This window comes from Salmo salar, chromosome 20 (genome assembly GCF_965601325.2).
Source record: "Salmo salar chromosome 20, fSalSal1, whole genome shotgun sequence".
Lineage (NCBI taxonomy): Eukaryota > Metazoa > Chordata > Actinopteri > Salmoniformes > Salmonidae > Salmo > Salmo salar.
In genome coordinates this window covers 49128715-49144649 of record NC_138310.1, presented here as the reverse complement: position 1 = coordinate 49144649, position 15935 = coordinate 49128715, and the positions used below count along the sequence as shown (strand labels likewise).

At 42.3% G+C, this 15935-nt stretch overlaps 1 protein-coding gene and 1 long non-coding RNA gene across 3 annotated transcripts; one reads left to right on the top strand and one right to left on the bottom strand.

Annotated features, from left to right (window-relative positions):
- The first annotated feature begins 411 nt into the window (after positions 1 to 411).
- LOC145862421 (uncharacterized) lies at positions 412 to 7365 on the top strand. Of its 2 annotated transcripts, XR_014381867.1 has the most exons (4): positions 415 to 1036; positions 3670 to 3804; positions 4172 to 4199; positions 4339 to 7365. It is a non-coding gene; the product is annotated as an uncharacterized LOC145862421 (long non-coding RNA). The 2 variants fall into 2 exon arrangements; XR_014381868.1 differs by lacking the exon at positions 3670 to 3804 and having other exon boundaries at positions 412 to 1036.
- A 1417-nt stretch (positions 7366 to 8782) lies between these two features.
- Positions 8783 to 14288, bottom strand: LOC123729264 (uncharacterized). Its single transcript, XM_045703564.2, has 7 exons — positions 13573 to 14288; positions 12597 to 12717; positions 12204 to 12379; positions 11928 to 12073; positions 11634 to 11802; positions 11405 to 11517; positions 8783 to 10876 (listed from the first exon to the last, which is right to left on the bottom strand). The coding sequence occupies exons 1-7, from the start codon at positions 13631 to 13633 to the stop codon at positions 9917 to 9919; spliced, it is 1746 nt and encodes a 581-aa protein (XP_045559520.2). The 5' UTR covers positions 13634 to 14288; the 3' UTR covers positions 8783 to 9916.
- Between the last annotated feature and the right edge of the window lie 1647 nt (positions 14289 to 15935).

Genomic DNA, 15935 nt, shown 5'->3' with positions numbered 1-15935 from the left:
ATACAGTTTCACAATCAGCAGACTAGGAGTCCCCACTTACCGGTGGAAGGTATAGAGCTGAGTGTCAAGCCGATCAATGAAGCCTGTTGTCAACAGAGTGGGAAATGAACAACACATAATTCTGCTCTGCCCTTAAGACCAGGGGCACAACGTTCCCTGGGGACGGAGGGGACATTTCACCCCTCCAGTTTTATCATTGGAATGTGATACAAAACGAGGCAACGGTGTGCTTTTGGACCATGTGGACGCCTCCGAGCGATCGGGTAGGCTGTTTGAAGTGTTTATCCGACTGGATAAAAAAAATATATATATAATTATGCCCCCCCCACTTCTAAAACCAAAGTTGCACCCCTGCTTAAGACAAATAGTATAAGTGAAGAGGATGTCACTATGTTGAGAGAATACATGCATAGGGAATTTTCAAGGCACAGTGTAATGTTCAAATTAGAGTAGGTAAGGTGTCTCTGGCGTAAGTCTGAAGGCTACTCAAGGCTCTAAGATGGCTGCAAGGCTTTTGCCATGTCAATACTTCTGTTTCAGCGATGATCTGTGACGTGAATTTGTGGTGCTCAAGAAATAAAAATGAAATGTGTGTAAATGACCGATAAAAGTGAACTGAACTTTTATGGTATGGTAATGAATGCCATACCCATTGCTTACCCATTCACTGCGAGAAGACGTAAAATAATGAGAGTGAACGAGAGATGAGAGAACGTCTGAATGTGGTGCTAAATAAAGATAGGGAGGTTATGTAGGTTATAAACATCACAGAGAAAAAACAGCTAAAAGAATGAAGATGGACCAGTTTCCAGAGGAATCTTAGCTATGCAGAGCTGGGAAGATATTGAAAGACACATGATAGAACATTAGTGAGAGTGGAGACGTTTCTGGTGGCAAACATCTAATGACAATGATTTAAGAAAGGACAGATATGCCAACACGAATCAAGTGACTGACAGAACATTCACGAAAAGGAGAAGAGGAGAGGAGAGAGGCGGACATCCAAAATTAAAGCCTGGCAATTCAGCGATGGAGGGTAAGAAAAACGAAACCTCTGCTTTTACTAAATTAACATAATGGTTTAAATGTTGACTGTGGTGTGTGTTCACTTCCTTTACTGCAGTATGTAGCCTAAAGTGCCCAGTATATTTAACATTAGCTTTGCCACTCTTAAAACGTTGAGCTCATTGCTTTCTGAGACTGTTGGATACTGTTGGTGATTTACTGCTTTTGAACTGTCAACTCTACACACGTTCAGTAATACCTGTAGAGTAGCAGAGAGAACTTCCACCGCACACGTTTTTGCACTTTTAATGAGAGATTCAGATTGTTGGCTAATTGTTCTTTATCGCTTGAGCACAGAAGCTTTACCTGTGTTGGCCAGGTCTCCGGGATTACACAGCCATTAGTTGAGCTGCTGCTATTGTGTCTGTGACGCGTTAGCCTTAGAAGCTACTCAGTCTCGAGCTAACTGCTAACGCTAACATAAATGCTTATCTACCGTCAGCTAACCTGTGATGGCTAGGGGGCAGTATTTTCACGGCTGGATAAAAAACGTACCCGATTTAATCTGGTTACTACTCCTGCCCAGTAACTAGAATATGCATATAATTATTGGCTTTGGATAGAAAACACTCCAACGTTTCTAAAACTGTTTGAATGGTGTCTGTGAGTATAACAGAACTCAAATGGCAGGTCAAAACGTGAGAGATTCCTTTACAGGAAGTGGCCTGTCTGACCATTTCTTGAACTTCTTTGCCATCTCTATCTTTTACAAAGGATCTCTGCTCTAACGTGACACTTCCTACGTCTTCCATGGGCGCTCAGAGCCCGGGAAAAACCTGAATGTCGTCATCCCAGCCCCAGGCTGAAACACATTATCGCCTTTCTCAAGTGGCCGATCAAGGGACTGTGGGCTTAGGCGCGTGCCCTGGCCGCCCCCGTCTTTGTGATTTTTCCTCTGTTTGCCGAAAAGGAGATTCCAGGTCGGAATATTATCGGTTTTTTACGAGATAAATTGCATAAAAATTGATTTTAAACAGCGGTTGACATGCTTTGAAGTACGGTAATGGAATATTTAGAATTTTTTTGTCACGAATTGTGCCATGCGCACGACCCTGATTTACCATTTCGGATAGTGTCTGGCACGCACGAACAAAACGCCGCTATTCGGATATAACGATGGATTATTTTGGACCAAACCAACATTTGTTATTGAAGTAGCAGTCCTGGGAGTGCATTCTGACGAAGAAAACAAAAGGTAATCAAACTTTTATAATAGTAAATCTGATTTTGGTGAAGGCTAAACTTGCCGGGTGTCTAAATAGCTAGCCCGTGATGGCTGGGCTATGTACTTAGAATATTGCAAAATGTGCTTTCACCAAAAAGCTATTTTAAAATCGGACATATCGAGTGCATAGAGGAGTTCTGTATCTATAATTCTTAAAATAATGGTTATGCTTTTTGTGAACGTTTATCGTGAGTAATTTAGTAAATTGTTAGCAAATTCCCCGGAAGTTTGCGGGGGTATGCTAGTTCTGAACGTCACATGCTAATGTAAAAAGCTGTTTTTTGATATAAATATGAACTTGATTGAACAAAACATGCATGTATTGTATAACATAATGTCCTAGGTGTGTCATCTGATGAAGATCATCAAAGGTTAGTGCTGCATTTAGCTGTCTTCTGGGTTTTTGTGACATTATATGCTAGCTTGAAAAATGGGTGTCTGATTATTTCTGGTTTGGTAGTCTGCTGACATAATCTAATGTTTTGCTTTCGCTGTAAAGCCTTTTTGAAATCGGACACTGTGGTTAGATAAAGGAGAGTCTTGTCTTTAAAATGCTGTGAAATAGTAATATGTTTGAAAAATTGAAGTTTTTGTATTTTTGAGGAATTTGTAATTCGTGCCACGCCCTATCATTGGATATTGGAGCAGGTGTTCCGCTAGCGGAACGTCTAGATGTAAGACTAATGTAACACTTCTGTAACTCTAGCTCGTGTAACTCTTCATCTGAAAGTCAATCAGGGAAACCTTGAGGGACTCCTGGGAGGGACAGTGAGTAAACAGTGTAAGTGAAGTGTAACTCAGAGTGCATCTTTGAGTCCTTCCCCATCTACAGTTGTTGATGTGGAGATAAAGAATTTGTTGGGTGGTTAATGTATTACCTGTCCAGTGTTGCTCCCCTCAGACACTGATGGGAGCTACGAAGATGGTTGTGTTTGGGAATCAATTTGCTGGTCTTCCTAACCAAATAATTCCAACCAGATCTAAACGAGAGGGGTGTGTGTGTGTGTGTGTGTGTGTGTGTGTGTGTGTGTGTGTGCTCAACACATTGCAAATTATTGATTTTCCAATGCAACTTCATCAGACAGCTAGGACTGAATCAATAAGATAGCAGGTGACGATTGGGATGGTGAGGAAAAAATGATCCATGACCTTGAATTGAGCTTGTGATCAGTACTGTGTGAGCAATCAATAATACAGTATTATTGACTGTAACTTTAACATCCTCCATCAGACTCTTTGGCTCTGATCATCTCCACGAGCATGTCATAACCATGTGGGATTTACCACATCATCCTGACCTTGGCTTTGCGGTACTGACTGTAACCTCATTGTGACCCTGCCTCATTGTGGCCATACTGTTTCTTCTGGCCGTGTTACAGAGGCCAAAGTAAGCTCTGTGGCGGTCGGGGTGGCTGTGGGATGCACCTTCCTTGCTCTCCTCATCATCATCGGCATTGTGCAGTTCTGCTGCAATCAATCCTGCAAGAAATGCAGGAAACACTGCAAGAAAAATGGTACGTCTACGTCACTCACCGGGCTGTACCTGAGCTTTACCTTGGACCTCGATCATCCCCCAAGACACCTGCCCTTTAAAATATATCACCTCTATGACAACTGCCTGCCACACTATCTGGGCATTGTCTGGTGACCTCACATACCTGTCATGTAGCAATCTAGTGTGAATCTATTGTTCCTGCGTGTACCTGTAATATCACATACGAAGGCCCATGATTGGCTGGCTAGCTGGCACCTGTAACTTATCTGATTGCAATGATTGACTGCATCAAGAACCTGAGCCGTCACATTGCCCAAAAGAATCACAACCCTCTCTCTCTCTCTCTCTCTCGCTCTCTCTCTCTCTCTCTCTCTCTCTCTCTCCAGAGGCATCACTGAAAGAAAAAGTACTTACGTGAGTGTGTTGACAACCAGTTAACTAATGGCGATGGTAATGGTGGTAAATTGTTCCTCTACAGAACTGTACTCCCTCTGTGTGAGCTGTGTGTGAGAGCTGTGTTGTTTATTAAATGATCTGATGTGTGTGTCTACAGGAAGTTTGGCCAAAATAAGTTTCCCCCTCCCTTCTCCATCAGTGGCTGTATGAAGTAGAGGACCTGCATCACACAGGAGAACATCTCTGTTGATTACATTCTCTCTTTCTTTCTCCCTCTCTTGCTCTCTGATATTGATCTGACAGTCATGTATTTGAACGTAATACTCTGTCTCCTGTGAATATAGTGCAGTATGTCTCTGTAGAGGGGGCAGCAGTAGCCTTGAGATTAGAGAAGTGGGCCAGCAACCGGAGGGGTGCCACGTATTGCTAATGTTCCTTTGGAACTTAACCCCCTAAACTGTTATTTTGGGCTATGCACTGCCGGTGCCCTCTGCTCCAGCCTCTCCAACCGTGTGTATATATACAATGACTTCGGAAAATATTCAGACAACTTGACTCTCCACATTTTGTTATGTTACAGCCTTATTCAAAAATGTTTTAATTTGGGGTTTTTTACTCATCAATCTACACACAACACCCCATAATGACAAAGGAAAAACAGGTTTTTATGGGGGAAAAATATGTTTTATTACAAATAAAAAACGGAAATATCACATTTTCATAAGTATTCAGAACCTTTACACAGTACTTTGTTGAAGCACCTTTGGCAGCAATTACAGCATTGAGTCTTCTTTGGTATAACGCTACAAGCTTGGCACACCTGTATTTAGGGAGTTTCTCCCATTCTTCTCTGCAGATCCTCTCAAGCTCTGTCAGGTTGGATGGGGAGCGTTGATGCATTTTTTTCAGGTCTCTCCAGAGGTGTTTCGATCTGGTTCAACTCCGGGCTCTTGCTGGGCCACTCAAGGACATTCAGAGACTTGTCCCGAAGCAACTCCTGCATTGTCTTGGCTGTGTGCTTAGAGTCATTGTCCTATTGGAAGGTGAACCTTTGACCCAGTCTGAGGTCCTGAGCGCTCTGGAGCAGGTTTTCATCAAGGATCTCTCTGTACTTTACTCCGTTAATCTATGCCTTGATCCTGACTAGTCCCCTAGTCCTTGCAGCTGAAAAACATCCCCACAGCATGATGCTGCCACCACCATGATTGACCGTAGGGATGGTGCTAGGTTTCCTTCAAACGTGATGCTTGGCATTCAGGCCAAAGAGCTAAATCTTGGTTTCATCAGACCAGATAATCTTGTTTCTCATGGTCTGAGAGTCTTAAGTGATCTGTCATGTGGCTTCCGTCTGGCCACTCTACCATAAAGGCCTGATTGGTGGAGTACTGCAGAGACGGTTGTCCATCTGGAAGTTTCTCCCATCTCCACAGAGGAACTCTGGAGTTCTGTCAGAGTGACCATTGGGTTCTTGGTCACCTCCCTGACCATCGCCCTTCTCCCCCGATTGCTCAGTTTGGCCGGGCTGCCAGCTCTAAGAAGAGTCTTGGTGGTTCCCAACTTCTTCCATTTAAGAATGATGGAGGCCACTGTGTTCTTGGGGACCTTCAATGCTGCAGACATTTTTTGGTACCCTTCCCCAGATCTGTGCGTTGACACCATCCTGTCTCGGAGCTCTACGGACAATTCCTTCGACCTCATGGCTTGGTTTTTGCTCTGACATGCACTGTCAACTGTGGGACCTTATATAGACAGGTATGAGCCTTTCCAAATCATGTCCAATCAATTGAATTTACCACAGGTTGACTTCCATCCTCAACAACTCAAGGATGATCAATGGAAACAGGATACACCTGAGCTCAATTTCGAGACTCATAGCAAAGGGTCTGAATACTTATGTAAAGAAGGCATTTCTGATTTTTATTTTGCTGAGGATTTTTTTTAAATTTAATACATTTTAGAATAAGGCTATAAAAAAAAGTCAAGAGTCTGGCCTCACGAGTGGTGCAGCGGTCTAAGGCACTGCATCGCAGTGCTAGAGGTGTCACTACAGGTCCGGGTTTGATCCCGGGCTGTGTCGCAGCAGGCCGTGACCGTGAGACACATGAGGCGGCGCAAAATTGGCCCAGTAATGGGATGTCCTTGTCCCATCGCGCTCTAGCCGGGCGCATGCACGCTGACTTCGGTTGCAAGCTGTACATGTTTCCTCCAACACATTGGTGCGGCTGGCTTCCGGGTTAAGCAAGCACTACGGGAGTTGCAGCAAAAGGACAAGACTGTAACTACCAATTGGATATCATGAAATTGAGGAGAAAAAAGGTTAGATGTACCCCCCCCAAAAAAAAATTGTAATTCAAGGGGTCTGAATACTTTCCGAAGCCACTGTATATCAAGGGGTTGGATAAAAAGCAGAAGACAAATGTCCATGTCGTGTGGACCAATAAAATGTATCTTATCTTATACTTACATAGCATAGCCTTTGTGTCCCATGAGTATGTCACTGTAGGCTGATGCAGAGTGATGGAGGAGCGTGTGTTTTAAAGTATGGCTCTGGTACGCTCACATAAGATGGAGCATATCAGTTATTTCAGAGTTTCTAATGCTCTCTCTCTCTCACTCATATCTCACCACACAAACCTCAAAGAACCCACTCTCTCTTCCGGCCCACGTTAAACAGAGTTAACACAGACAGGGGAGTTGATTTGAACTGTGTTGTAATACCACATTTTGTTTCTTTCATAATAGAAAATAAAATAAGAAATGTAACCACCATTCAACTGTCACGTTTTGTCCTCTCTGGATGAAGAAAAAATGGTGGATTAGGGTGTCTCTATTGATTGCGGAAAACACCGAGAAGTGTGAGACTCAGGGGATGGTTGTGGAGGAAAGAGTACTGATGACGAAAAGGAGAATGGTGCCTTGGCGGCTAGTCAACAAGCTAACCACAGAAACTCACACATCATCTTTCTTATAAGCTGGAGGTAAAGTTCCTCTAAAGTCTAATTTTAGGTCAGTTTGGTTGTTTAAACATCATATTCTTTGTCTTTGTCCCACGAATCTCTCTCATATATGTTTCCATACCCGTTCTGTTCTGGTATCAAGTGTATTTGTTAATGACAGATAACGCTCATTTGTAAATAAATGTGTAACTGTGTGTGGGTAAAGTAATTAAAAAAATGGGATCATATTTCGTTGATGCCTTGGTTTCTTGTACAGTATGTGTAGTTGACATTTATATTGAAAATATTTCCCTTTCTGATACTGACTGGCTATCTTCCTCTAAGATCTTGTGGCCTTTCCCCTGTGTGTGACAGAACAGAGATCGACTAGCGCATTACATGTACAGAACTCCATGGAACACTGGATCTATACTGATAATCAGGGTTAATATATTCACAGTAGGCAGATCATCAGTTTGCTCTGACGAGGGAGATGGTCTCTGATATACAGCAACTTGTCTTGGGAAATGTTGCACTACTGTGCGTGTCACCAATACATTTACATACTAATGGTCTATCCCAATGCCATACAACATGATGTATTTTCATCTGCCTATTTCCCCCTTCGCCCTGCTGTTTTCTGTGAAACCCATGGCAATTGGGAAACCTGACGGAGGTGTTGTGGGAGTTTGCCATAACAGGTGATACTGCCCTGTGGGTTGAGAGCAGGGCATGCTGCCACAGGTGATATACCAGGTAATCTAAGGAGGAGATTTTTTTTATCTCTGCTCCCTTTTAGAGCAGACAATAGCTCCTCACTCTCATGGCTGCTCTACAGGTCACAGATAGGGCCTACCACCAGGGCGACGGTTCACAGTATGTAGAAATTATATTCCATGTGTTTGATACATGTGAAATGACAGTTAAAATTCACCATGTGAGGACTACATTAATTCTGGTAATGTCAAGTGTCTTTTTGGGGGGTGATACTCTTGATTTTAGTGAGAAAGTGCAAATAGGAAAGGAAAGGGAAAGGGGGATACCTAGTCAGTTGTACAACTGAAAGCCTTCAACTGAAATGTAAATACCTGTACTCTATTCTGATCTCTTCTATTTCAGTAAAACTAGGATATAATGTGTAAATGGTATTGCATGAAACTGTATGTTGGTTAATTAATATAGTTGGAGTTGTCTGCTTGTTATTTGATAAGGTGTTCCCCTGATTAAAAACATTATGAGTAGTGTTAGAGACTTAGGGGGAGACCGAAAGAGGAAGTGTCTATCTATTCTGTGCAACCGCTGATCTAGTTGAGAATCTAATTCAGAATTTCCCCAGTATCATTATTTTTGCATGTGTGGAATTCCTCCTGTATCTCTGTGATGTGCCATGTCATGCTGGAGGATGTTTCATCTTCTGTCCCACTCTGTCCTTTTTCATCATTTTGACTGACTCACACTTTCACTCCGCTGTATATTATACAGATATTGAGTGCTACTTCACATAGCGTACATACTCTATGTCTGTTTAACCCCATTCACATACTGTATGTCTGTTTAACCCCATTCACATACTGTATGTCTGTTTAACCCCAATCACATACTGTAAGTCTGTTTAACCCCATTCACATACTGTAAGTCTGTTTAACCCCATTCACATACTGTAAGTCTGTTTAACCCCATTTAATACTGTAAGTCTGTTTAACCCCATTCACATACTGTAAGTCTGTTTAACCCCATTCACATACAGTCTGTTTAACCCTCAGAAAAAGAACACAAGACAAAATACAACATGACTTCAGATTAACACAGTACATAAATACATATTTGTGTAAGTGCACATGTAGAAAGTGTAATGAATACACGGTTGGGAAGTCCAAAGGCCAGTAAATATAGGAAAACCCAGTCACATATGGGGTAGTCAGTTAAAACATTTTCACTACATCCAAACTACATTCTGTTTTACTTTCAGTAGCTGCAGTTATTAGTAATAATTGACCTCTAAACCACACGATAGAAAGAGATATGGTTGTTTGTTTGTAAATTGATAAAATTATCTCTTGCTTGTGGTGCACGCAGTGTTGGCTCACTTTTCTATGCTGTAGCGACCTATAGTGGGGGTTATGTGGTCAAATGTTAGCATTTTCTGTGGGAAACTCATCAGATGAGTCTGACCAACATTGATAAATATCTCAACATTATAACTTGTAAAACTTGTTTTCACACGGTGCTTGTAGAGTCCTTTATAATGATGAACTTTGCAATGCTGTTATAATCCACCCTGTCGCCCCATCTACCAAGTCAAAACCGTTTCCCTCCTTTTTCCTCCCACACTTGTTTCACTTCTGGTGAAATGCTTATTGTCAGTTGAAATGGGTGAAGGGTTGTCAGAGAGGGGGTTTCCCATCTCCTGCTCAAATCTCTAAAGACCCACCAAATAGCAACAGCCAGCAGCTGTGTGCTGTTTTGAAAATAAGCTCAAGCAAAGTTTTCTTTCTGCCGCACAGAACTTTGTCAATAACACTTGACAATGTCAGTGACTGCTTTAAGTGACTCCTCAGAGTTAACTAAAGTGAAGAAACATGGTCATTTATTCACAAAAGGTTCCAAAAAAGGCTCCAACAATTACTTAAATAGCTACAATTAGAATTATGGTTGCTGATTTTTTTCAGTTAAGAAAAGGACTGTTTACCTGAAATGGCATATAAAGGCTTTGTAGACATATTGCATAACTCCCCACAATCTGCGTTGCTAAACAAACCCTTCTGTGTGTCACACAGTGTCCTCAGTTTGTGGACCATGTCAATCAAATGTCACTTCCAAATCACCCAGAGAAGGAAGCGTAGTGTTCACGCTGCAGTTCAGTCCTCCCTCCGCTAGGGGCAACTCTGATAAAGCCGTCAGGAGTGGAAAGGATTCACCGATGCATGTCGGCAGGTGGGAAAAGGTTACTGAGTCCTCCAAGTTTACCACCGTTTCTATGTGGAGATTGTTATTTTTATAGCTGGAGCATGTAGATTTAATCTCACATATGTCAACAGTGAGACTGCTGCAGTTTAGCTGCTCCTCTGTAAAACTAAACAGGGCTACAGACTGTCCATCGACACTCCCCTCATAGTGTCTTCTTGTCTGGCACCAAACACATTGGCTTGCCCCTAAACAAACACATGCCATGTGACCTGACCTGTATCCCACAACAGGATCAGCCATAACTATTTCGCATGAGATTTGTTGAAAACTCTGCTCTGTCTCAGTAAAATGGGCGTCCACTGAAAAGGGACTCTGGCTCCGGTAGCCATCCCCTGTGACCATTACCATCTCAGGCAAGATTCCACAGTCGTCCCCCTGTAGACTCCCAGCACACCCTAACTGGCAGCCCAGCCCCACCCCACTGTCCTCTTTCAGGCTGATGTCTATGTTAATCCTCCTATCCAGCAGGGGGGGCTCTCCAGTTCCACTCCTGCTGCTGATGGTACTCTCTGGTGCTCCCAGGCTTCCACAGCCACTGTCTTCTTGCTTTTCCGGACTTCTTCCGTTTCCATTCCCAGAAATGTGTGATTTAGTGCAAGCCCCACTGTCCAGACTCGTCCTTCTGTCCTCTCCTTCTTCCTGCTCTCCCTTGCCTGCTAGAGTAGTCCTTTCGTCGGCCAACCAGACCATGACATCAGTTCTGGCGGTGCTCATGAACCAGCCTTTGTCTGTGACGATCTCCACCGGGATATCTCCCACACAGAGAGGCTGCCAGCCACTGCCTGTGGATTTCTGAGGTAGAAGAGGACAAAAAAAACGAAACATTAATCCATAAACAAACAACTCCTAGAATGAGAAAGTGATCAATAACAGGAAATAGGCCTTTAGTTTTGATTAAGATAATCAGAGTTAAACAGAGAGTTTATATAAAGACTTCTTAAAAGCCTGGTGTTTCCCTATCTGTGAAGTTGCAGGAAATGAATATATATGTATGTTGTAGAACAGAGCACCGCTGAATTCCTCTACTGAGCCATTTACTTTATTTTCGTACTCCTTATATTGTATTATTTCTTACTGTTGTTGGATTGTCGAGAAGGAACCAGCAAGTAAGAATTTCATTGGACGATGTATACCATGCGTATCCCATAAATATGGACTAATAAAACTTGAAACTTCTATTGTGGTGCTTCTTTTTTTGCAATTTTAGAATAAAGCATTTTTGTCCTTTCTCAGAAGTGTCCTTTCTCTGAAGTGTCCTTTCCCTGAAGTGTGATTGACATAGTCAGTTCTGCGTTAGTGAAACTGTTCAAAGAGACATACCAGTGCAACAGGCATTTTCTCAGGACGCCTCAGGAAGCAGCAAAGGGCCAGCATGACCAGGACACCCATCACGCTTAGGATGGAGAAGGACACCACAGCAAGGATATACCACTCTGGTGAGAACAGAACTTGTGTTTAGCCGAATGAGTTTTGTTAATAAGACTCTAGACATTAGGCTGGTATATGACATATCAGAATATGGCCATATGTGTAGTCTGAGTTGTATTACCTTGCTCTGGCAGCAGGAGGCACTGTTCAGGGGAGACCTCACTGGTGAATTCTCCTCCGTTGCCTGCAACTTTGAGGCTGACACAGTACTCCTGTCCCCAATGAAGAGACGTAAACCGAACTTCTGCCTTATCCTCATTGTTTTCATCCTTCAATTGAATGACAACGTTCTGCAAGCCAATAAATGAAAATGTCAGTCAATACAGTAACCTGAATATGAACTTGGATGAACCCCACTTCATTATTTATTTTATTACATTAGTAGTACTGCTTTTAAACCAAGTCTGATCTGTACCTTGTTGTCCTGCCCTCTTCCCTGTAGGTAGATAGTATAAGTCAGGCCAAATGGGAAGATCTTTTTTAGTAATGGCTTCCTGTGAACACTGACTGTTACTGAACTGGAGGTGGCCAACAGCGTACTGGAGGGATGCAGCAGTTTACCTGGGAGAACAGGGGTAGAGGAGAAAGGTAAGCAATGGACAAGCGTTTGGCATTGTGTCACTATGAACTAGAAAGAAATTAGCAAAACCTATTCAACTCGGCCACTAAAACTTAGCTGTACTTGACTTACTTTCTCTGGGGTTGAACCTCTTCCACCGTGACCATGCAGAGATGCTGTTCTCAGTGACCAGTCGAACCCGGACCTTGTAGACCATGAAGAAGTCACCGATAAGGTAGGACAGGTCACAATATGTCAGCTGGGTCCTGTCACAGCTGGTCACATTGGTCCAATTACTATTGACATACCTGAGGAAATACACATGAATGTAGCTAGATGAATTATAATACTTTCTTCAAAGATGAGGAGAGGGTGATATGGAAGAATGATTGAAGAGGGTAAAGGGGATAGAGTGGACAGGGAGGACTCTGAAATGGATGCGGTAGCTAAGTGCGGTAGCTAAGTGACAGGTCGGAGAATGTTGGGATCAGTGAATTAGGCGGAAGTAAAGAGTGTGGGGTATACCTGGCCATCTGCACCTGGTACTGAGCCAGTGGCGGGGCCCCTTCAGGGGAGTCCCAGAGCAACGTCACCTCCCCGTCCCATATGTCCACCGTCAGATTGACTGGCGTCAGTAGGTCTTCACCTGTCACAATTATAACATTCCAATGTTAAAGAATTTCTCTGCATTTTTATTTTCAAAGTACAAATAATTTATAGGAAGCCTGGGAGTCCAGAAGAGCAATAAGTAAGGAGTTTTCCCTAGCCACCGTTCTTCTACATCTGCATTGCTTGCTGTTTGGGGTTTTAGACTGGGTTTCTGTATAGCACTTTGTGACATTGGCTGATGTAAAAAGAGCTTTATAAATACATTTGATTGATTGATGTAGTTGATGGATTTCCTAAAGGGGACTCCGTTTCATCAGGGGGTTTCTATGAAATATCTAGTTTCACTATGAAATGTCGCAATGTTTACAGTTGACTCATGACAATATTTGCTCAAATTCCAATTATTCACTGTGAATTGTCTGTGGTTATCATTGATACATCCTCAAATTATAACTATATCATAGGATGTAAATTGAACAACATATTTTCTCTGTTGACTCAAGTTAACTAGATGAAATGTTTAACATAGACTAATAATTTAAATATCAATAACAATCAGCACTTAGTTTCTTTTTTATGTATACGGGCATTACATTTTTAGATCGTTGTGTGTCTTGAAACATGTTCCATTTTGATAGGAAGGGCGCACACACTCACTGAGAAATGTACAGTATGCTACCTCAAACACTTTTGAATGCTAGGTCACTATGAACATTTCTAAGTGCACTTTGTACTAAGTAACAATTAAAAAACAGTCAATGACAATAAGAAATAAAGTAGACACATTATTTATATATACGCTGTAAATATGTTCTTACATTTAGAGAGTCTATTGTGAGAACTAAACAGCAATAACCAGCCATTTTGAATAAATTATTAACGTTTTCATTACCTGACACATAGTCTGAGGTGATCAGGAGGGTAAGAATGGAAATCCAGAAGGTCCAATCCATGTCCAATATATACTCTGATCCTCAGATAATCAGCATCATACTGTAGATATTGTCCACACACCTCTGGCGTCCAGGATAGCTCAGTAAGACTCCTATGTTGTGATATAAGAGACTTTACTTACAGTTAATAGTTGACATGACGCTCACAGTTTCATTTGATCCATGTGACTGTGTGAGGAGGCTGTGCTCATTTGCCCACATGATCTCACACCTCTCTCTCTCTCTCTCTCTCTCTCTCTCTCGCTCTGCTGACAACGGGCTTCCTGTTCTATAGCATAGCGCTTCCCTCTTCTCGCTCTTCACCCCCTACTTCACCCACATTTGTCTCTCCCTTCCTCCTTTCTGACTGCACATCTCTCTTTCCATCTTTCCTGGTAGACCAAGGGGGTTTTACGCATTGCTTGGGAGGTGTCATCCATTTGTATATACAGTTGAAGTCGGAAGTTTACATACACTTAGGTTGGAGCCATTAAAACTCATTTCTCAACCACTCCACACATTTCTTGTTAACAACTATAGTTTTGGCAAGTCATTTAGGACATTTACTTTGTGCATGACACAAGTAATTTTTCCAACAATTGTTTACAGACAGATTATTTCACTTTTAATTCACTGTATTACAATTCCAGTGGGTTAGAAGTTTACATACACTAAGTTGACTGTGCCTTTAAACAGCTTGGCAAATTCCAGAAAATTATGTCATGGCTTTAGAAGCTTCTGATAGGCTAATTGACATCATTTCACTCAATTTGAGGTATCCCTGTGGATGTACTTCAAGGCCTACCTTCAAACTCAGTGCCTCTTTGCTTGACATCATGGGAAAGTCAAAAGAAATAAGCCAAGACCTCATAAAAAAAATTGTAGACCTCCACAAGTCTAGTTCATCCTTGGAAGCAATTTCCAAATGCCTGAAGGTACCACGTTCATCTGTACAAACAATAGTACACAAGTATAAACACCATGGGACCACGCAGCTGTCATTCCGCTCAGGAAGGAGACGTGTTCTGTCTCCTAGAGATGAACGTACTTTGGTGCAAAAAGTGCAAATCAATCTCAGAACAAGAGCAAAGGACCTTGTGAAGATGCTGGAGGAAACAAGTACAAAAGTATCTATATCCACAGTAAAACAAGTCCTATATCGACATAACCTGAAAGGCCGCTCAAAAAAAACCACCAAAACCGCCATAAAAAAGCCAGACTACGGTATGCAAATGCACATGGGGACAAAGATCGTACTTTTTGGAGAAATGTCCTCTGGTCTGATGAAACAAAAATAGAACTGCTTGGCCATAATGACCATCGTTATATTTGAAGGAAAAAGGGGGAGGCTTGCAAGCAGAAGAACACCAACCGTGAAGCACGGGGGTGGAGGCATCATGTTGTGGGGGTGCTTTGCTGCAGGAGGGACTGGTGCACTTCACAAAATAGATGGCATCATGAAGGGAGATTATGTGGATATATTGAAGCAACATCTCAAGACATCAGTCAGGATGTTAAGCTTGGTCGCAAATGGGTCTTCTAAATGGACAATGACCCCAAGTGTACTCCCAAAGTTGTGGCAAAATGGCTTAAGGACAACAAAGTCAAGGTATTGGAGTGGCCATCACCCTGACCTCAATCCTATAGAAAATGTGTGGGGAGAACTGAAAAAGCGTGTGCGAGCAAGAAGGCCTACAAACCTGATTCAGTTACACCAGCTCTGTCAGGAGAAATGGGCCAAAATTATTGTGGGAAGCTTGTGGAAGGCTACCCGAAACGTTTGACCCAAGTTAAACAATTTAAAGGCAATGCTACCAAATACTAATTGAGTGTATGTAAACTTATGACCCACTGGGAATGTGATGAAAAAAATAAAAGCTGAAATAAATCATTTTCTTGTCACAAGCGTCGATGAACGGTCACCAAAACGCAGCGGGTATAGTGCTCATCTTTCCTCTTTATTTGAAAGAACACTCAAAACAAAATAAACAGACGCCGAAACAGTTCCATAAGGCACACGGGCTATACAGAAAATAACCACCCACAAAAACACAGGGAAAACAGGCTGCCTAAGTATGGCTTCCAATCAGAGACAACGAAAGCCCGGAGCCTCTGATTGGAAGCCATACTTGGCCACACATAGAAAAAGAAACATAGAAATAGAAACTAGAACCAAAATCCCCTAGAACGGAAAAACCCAAAACACACAAAACAAACACCCCCTGCCACGCCCTGACTATACTACAATTACAAATGACCCCTTTACTGGTCAGGACGTGACATCTCTCTACTATTATTCTGACATTTCACATTCTTAAAATAA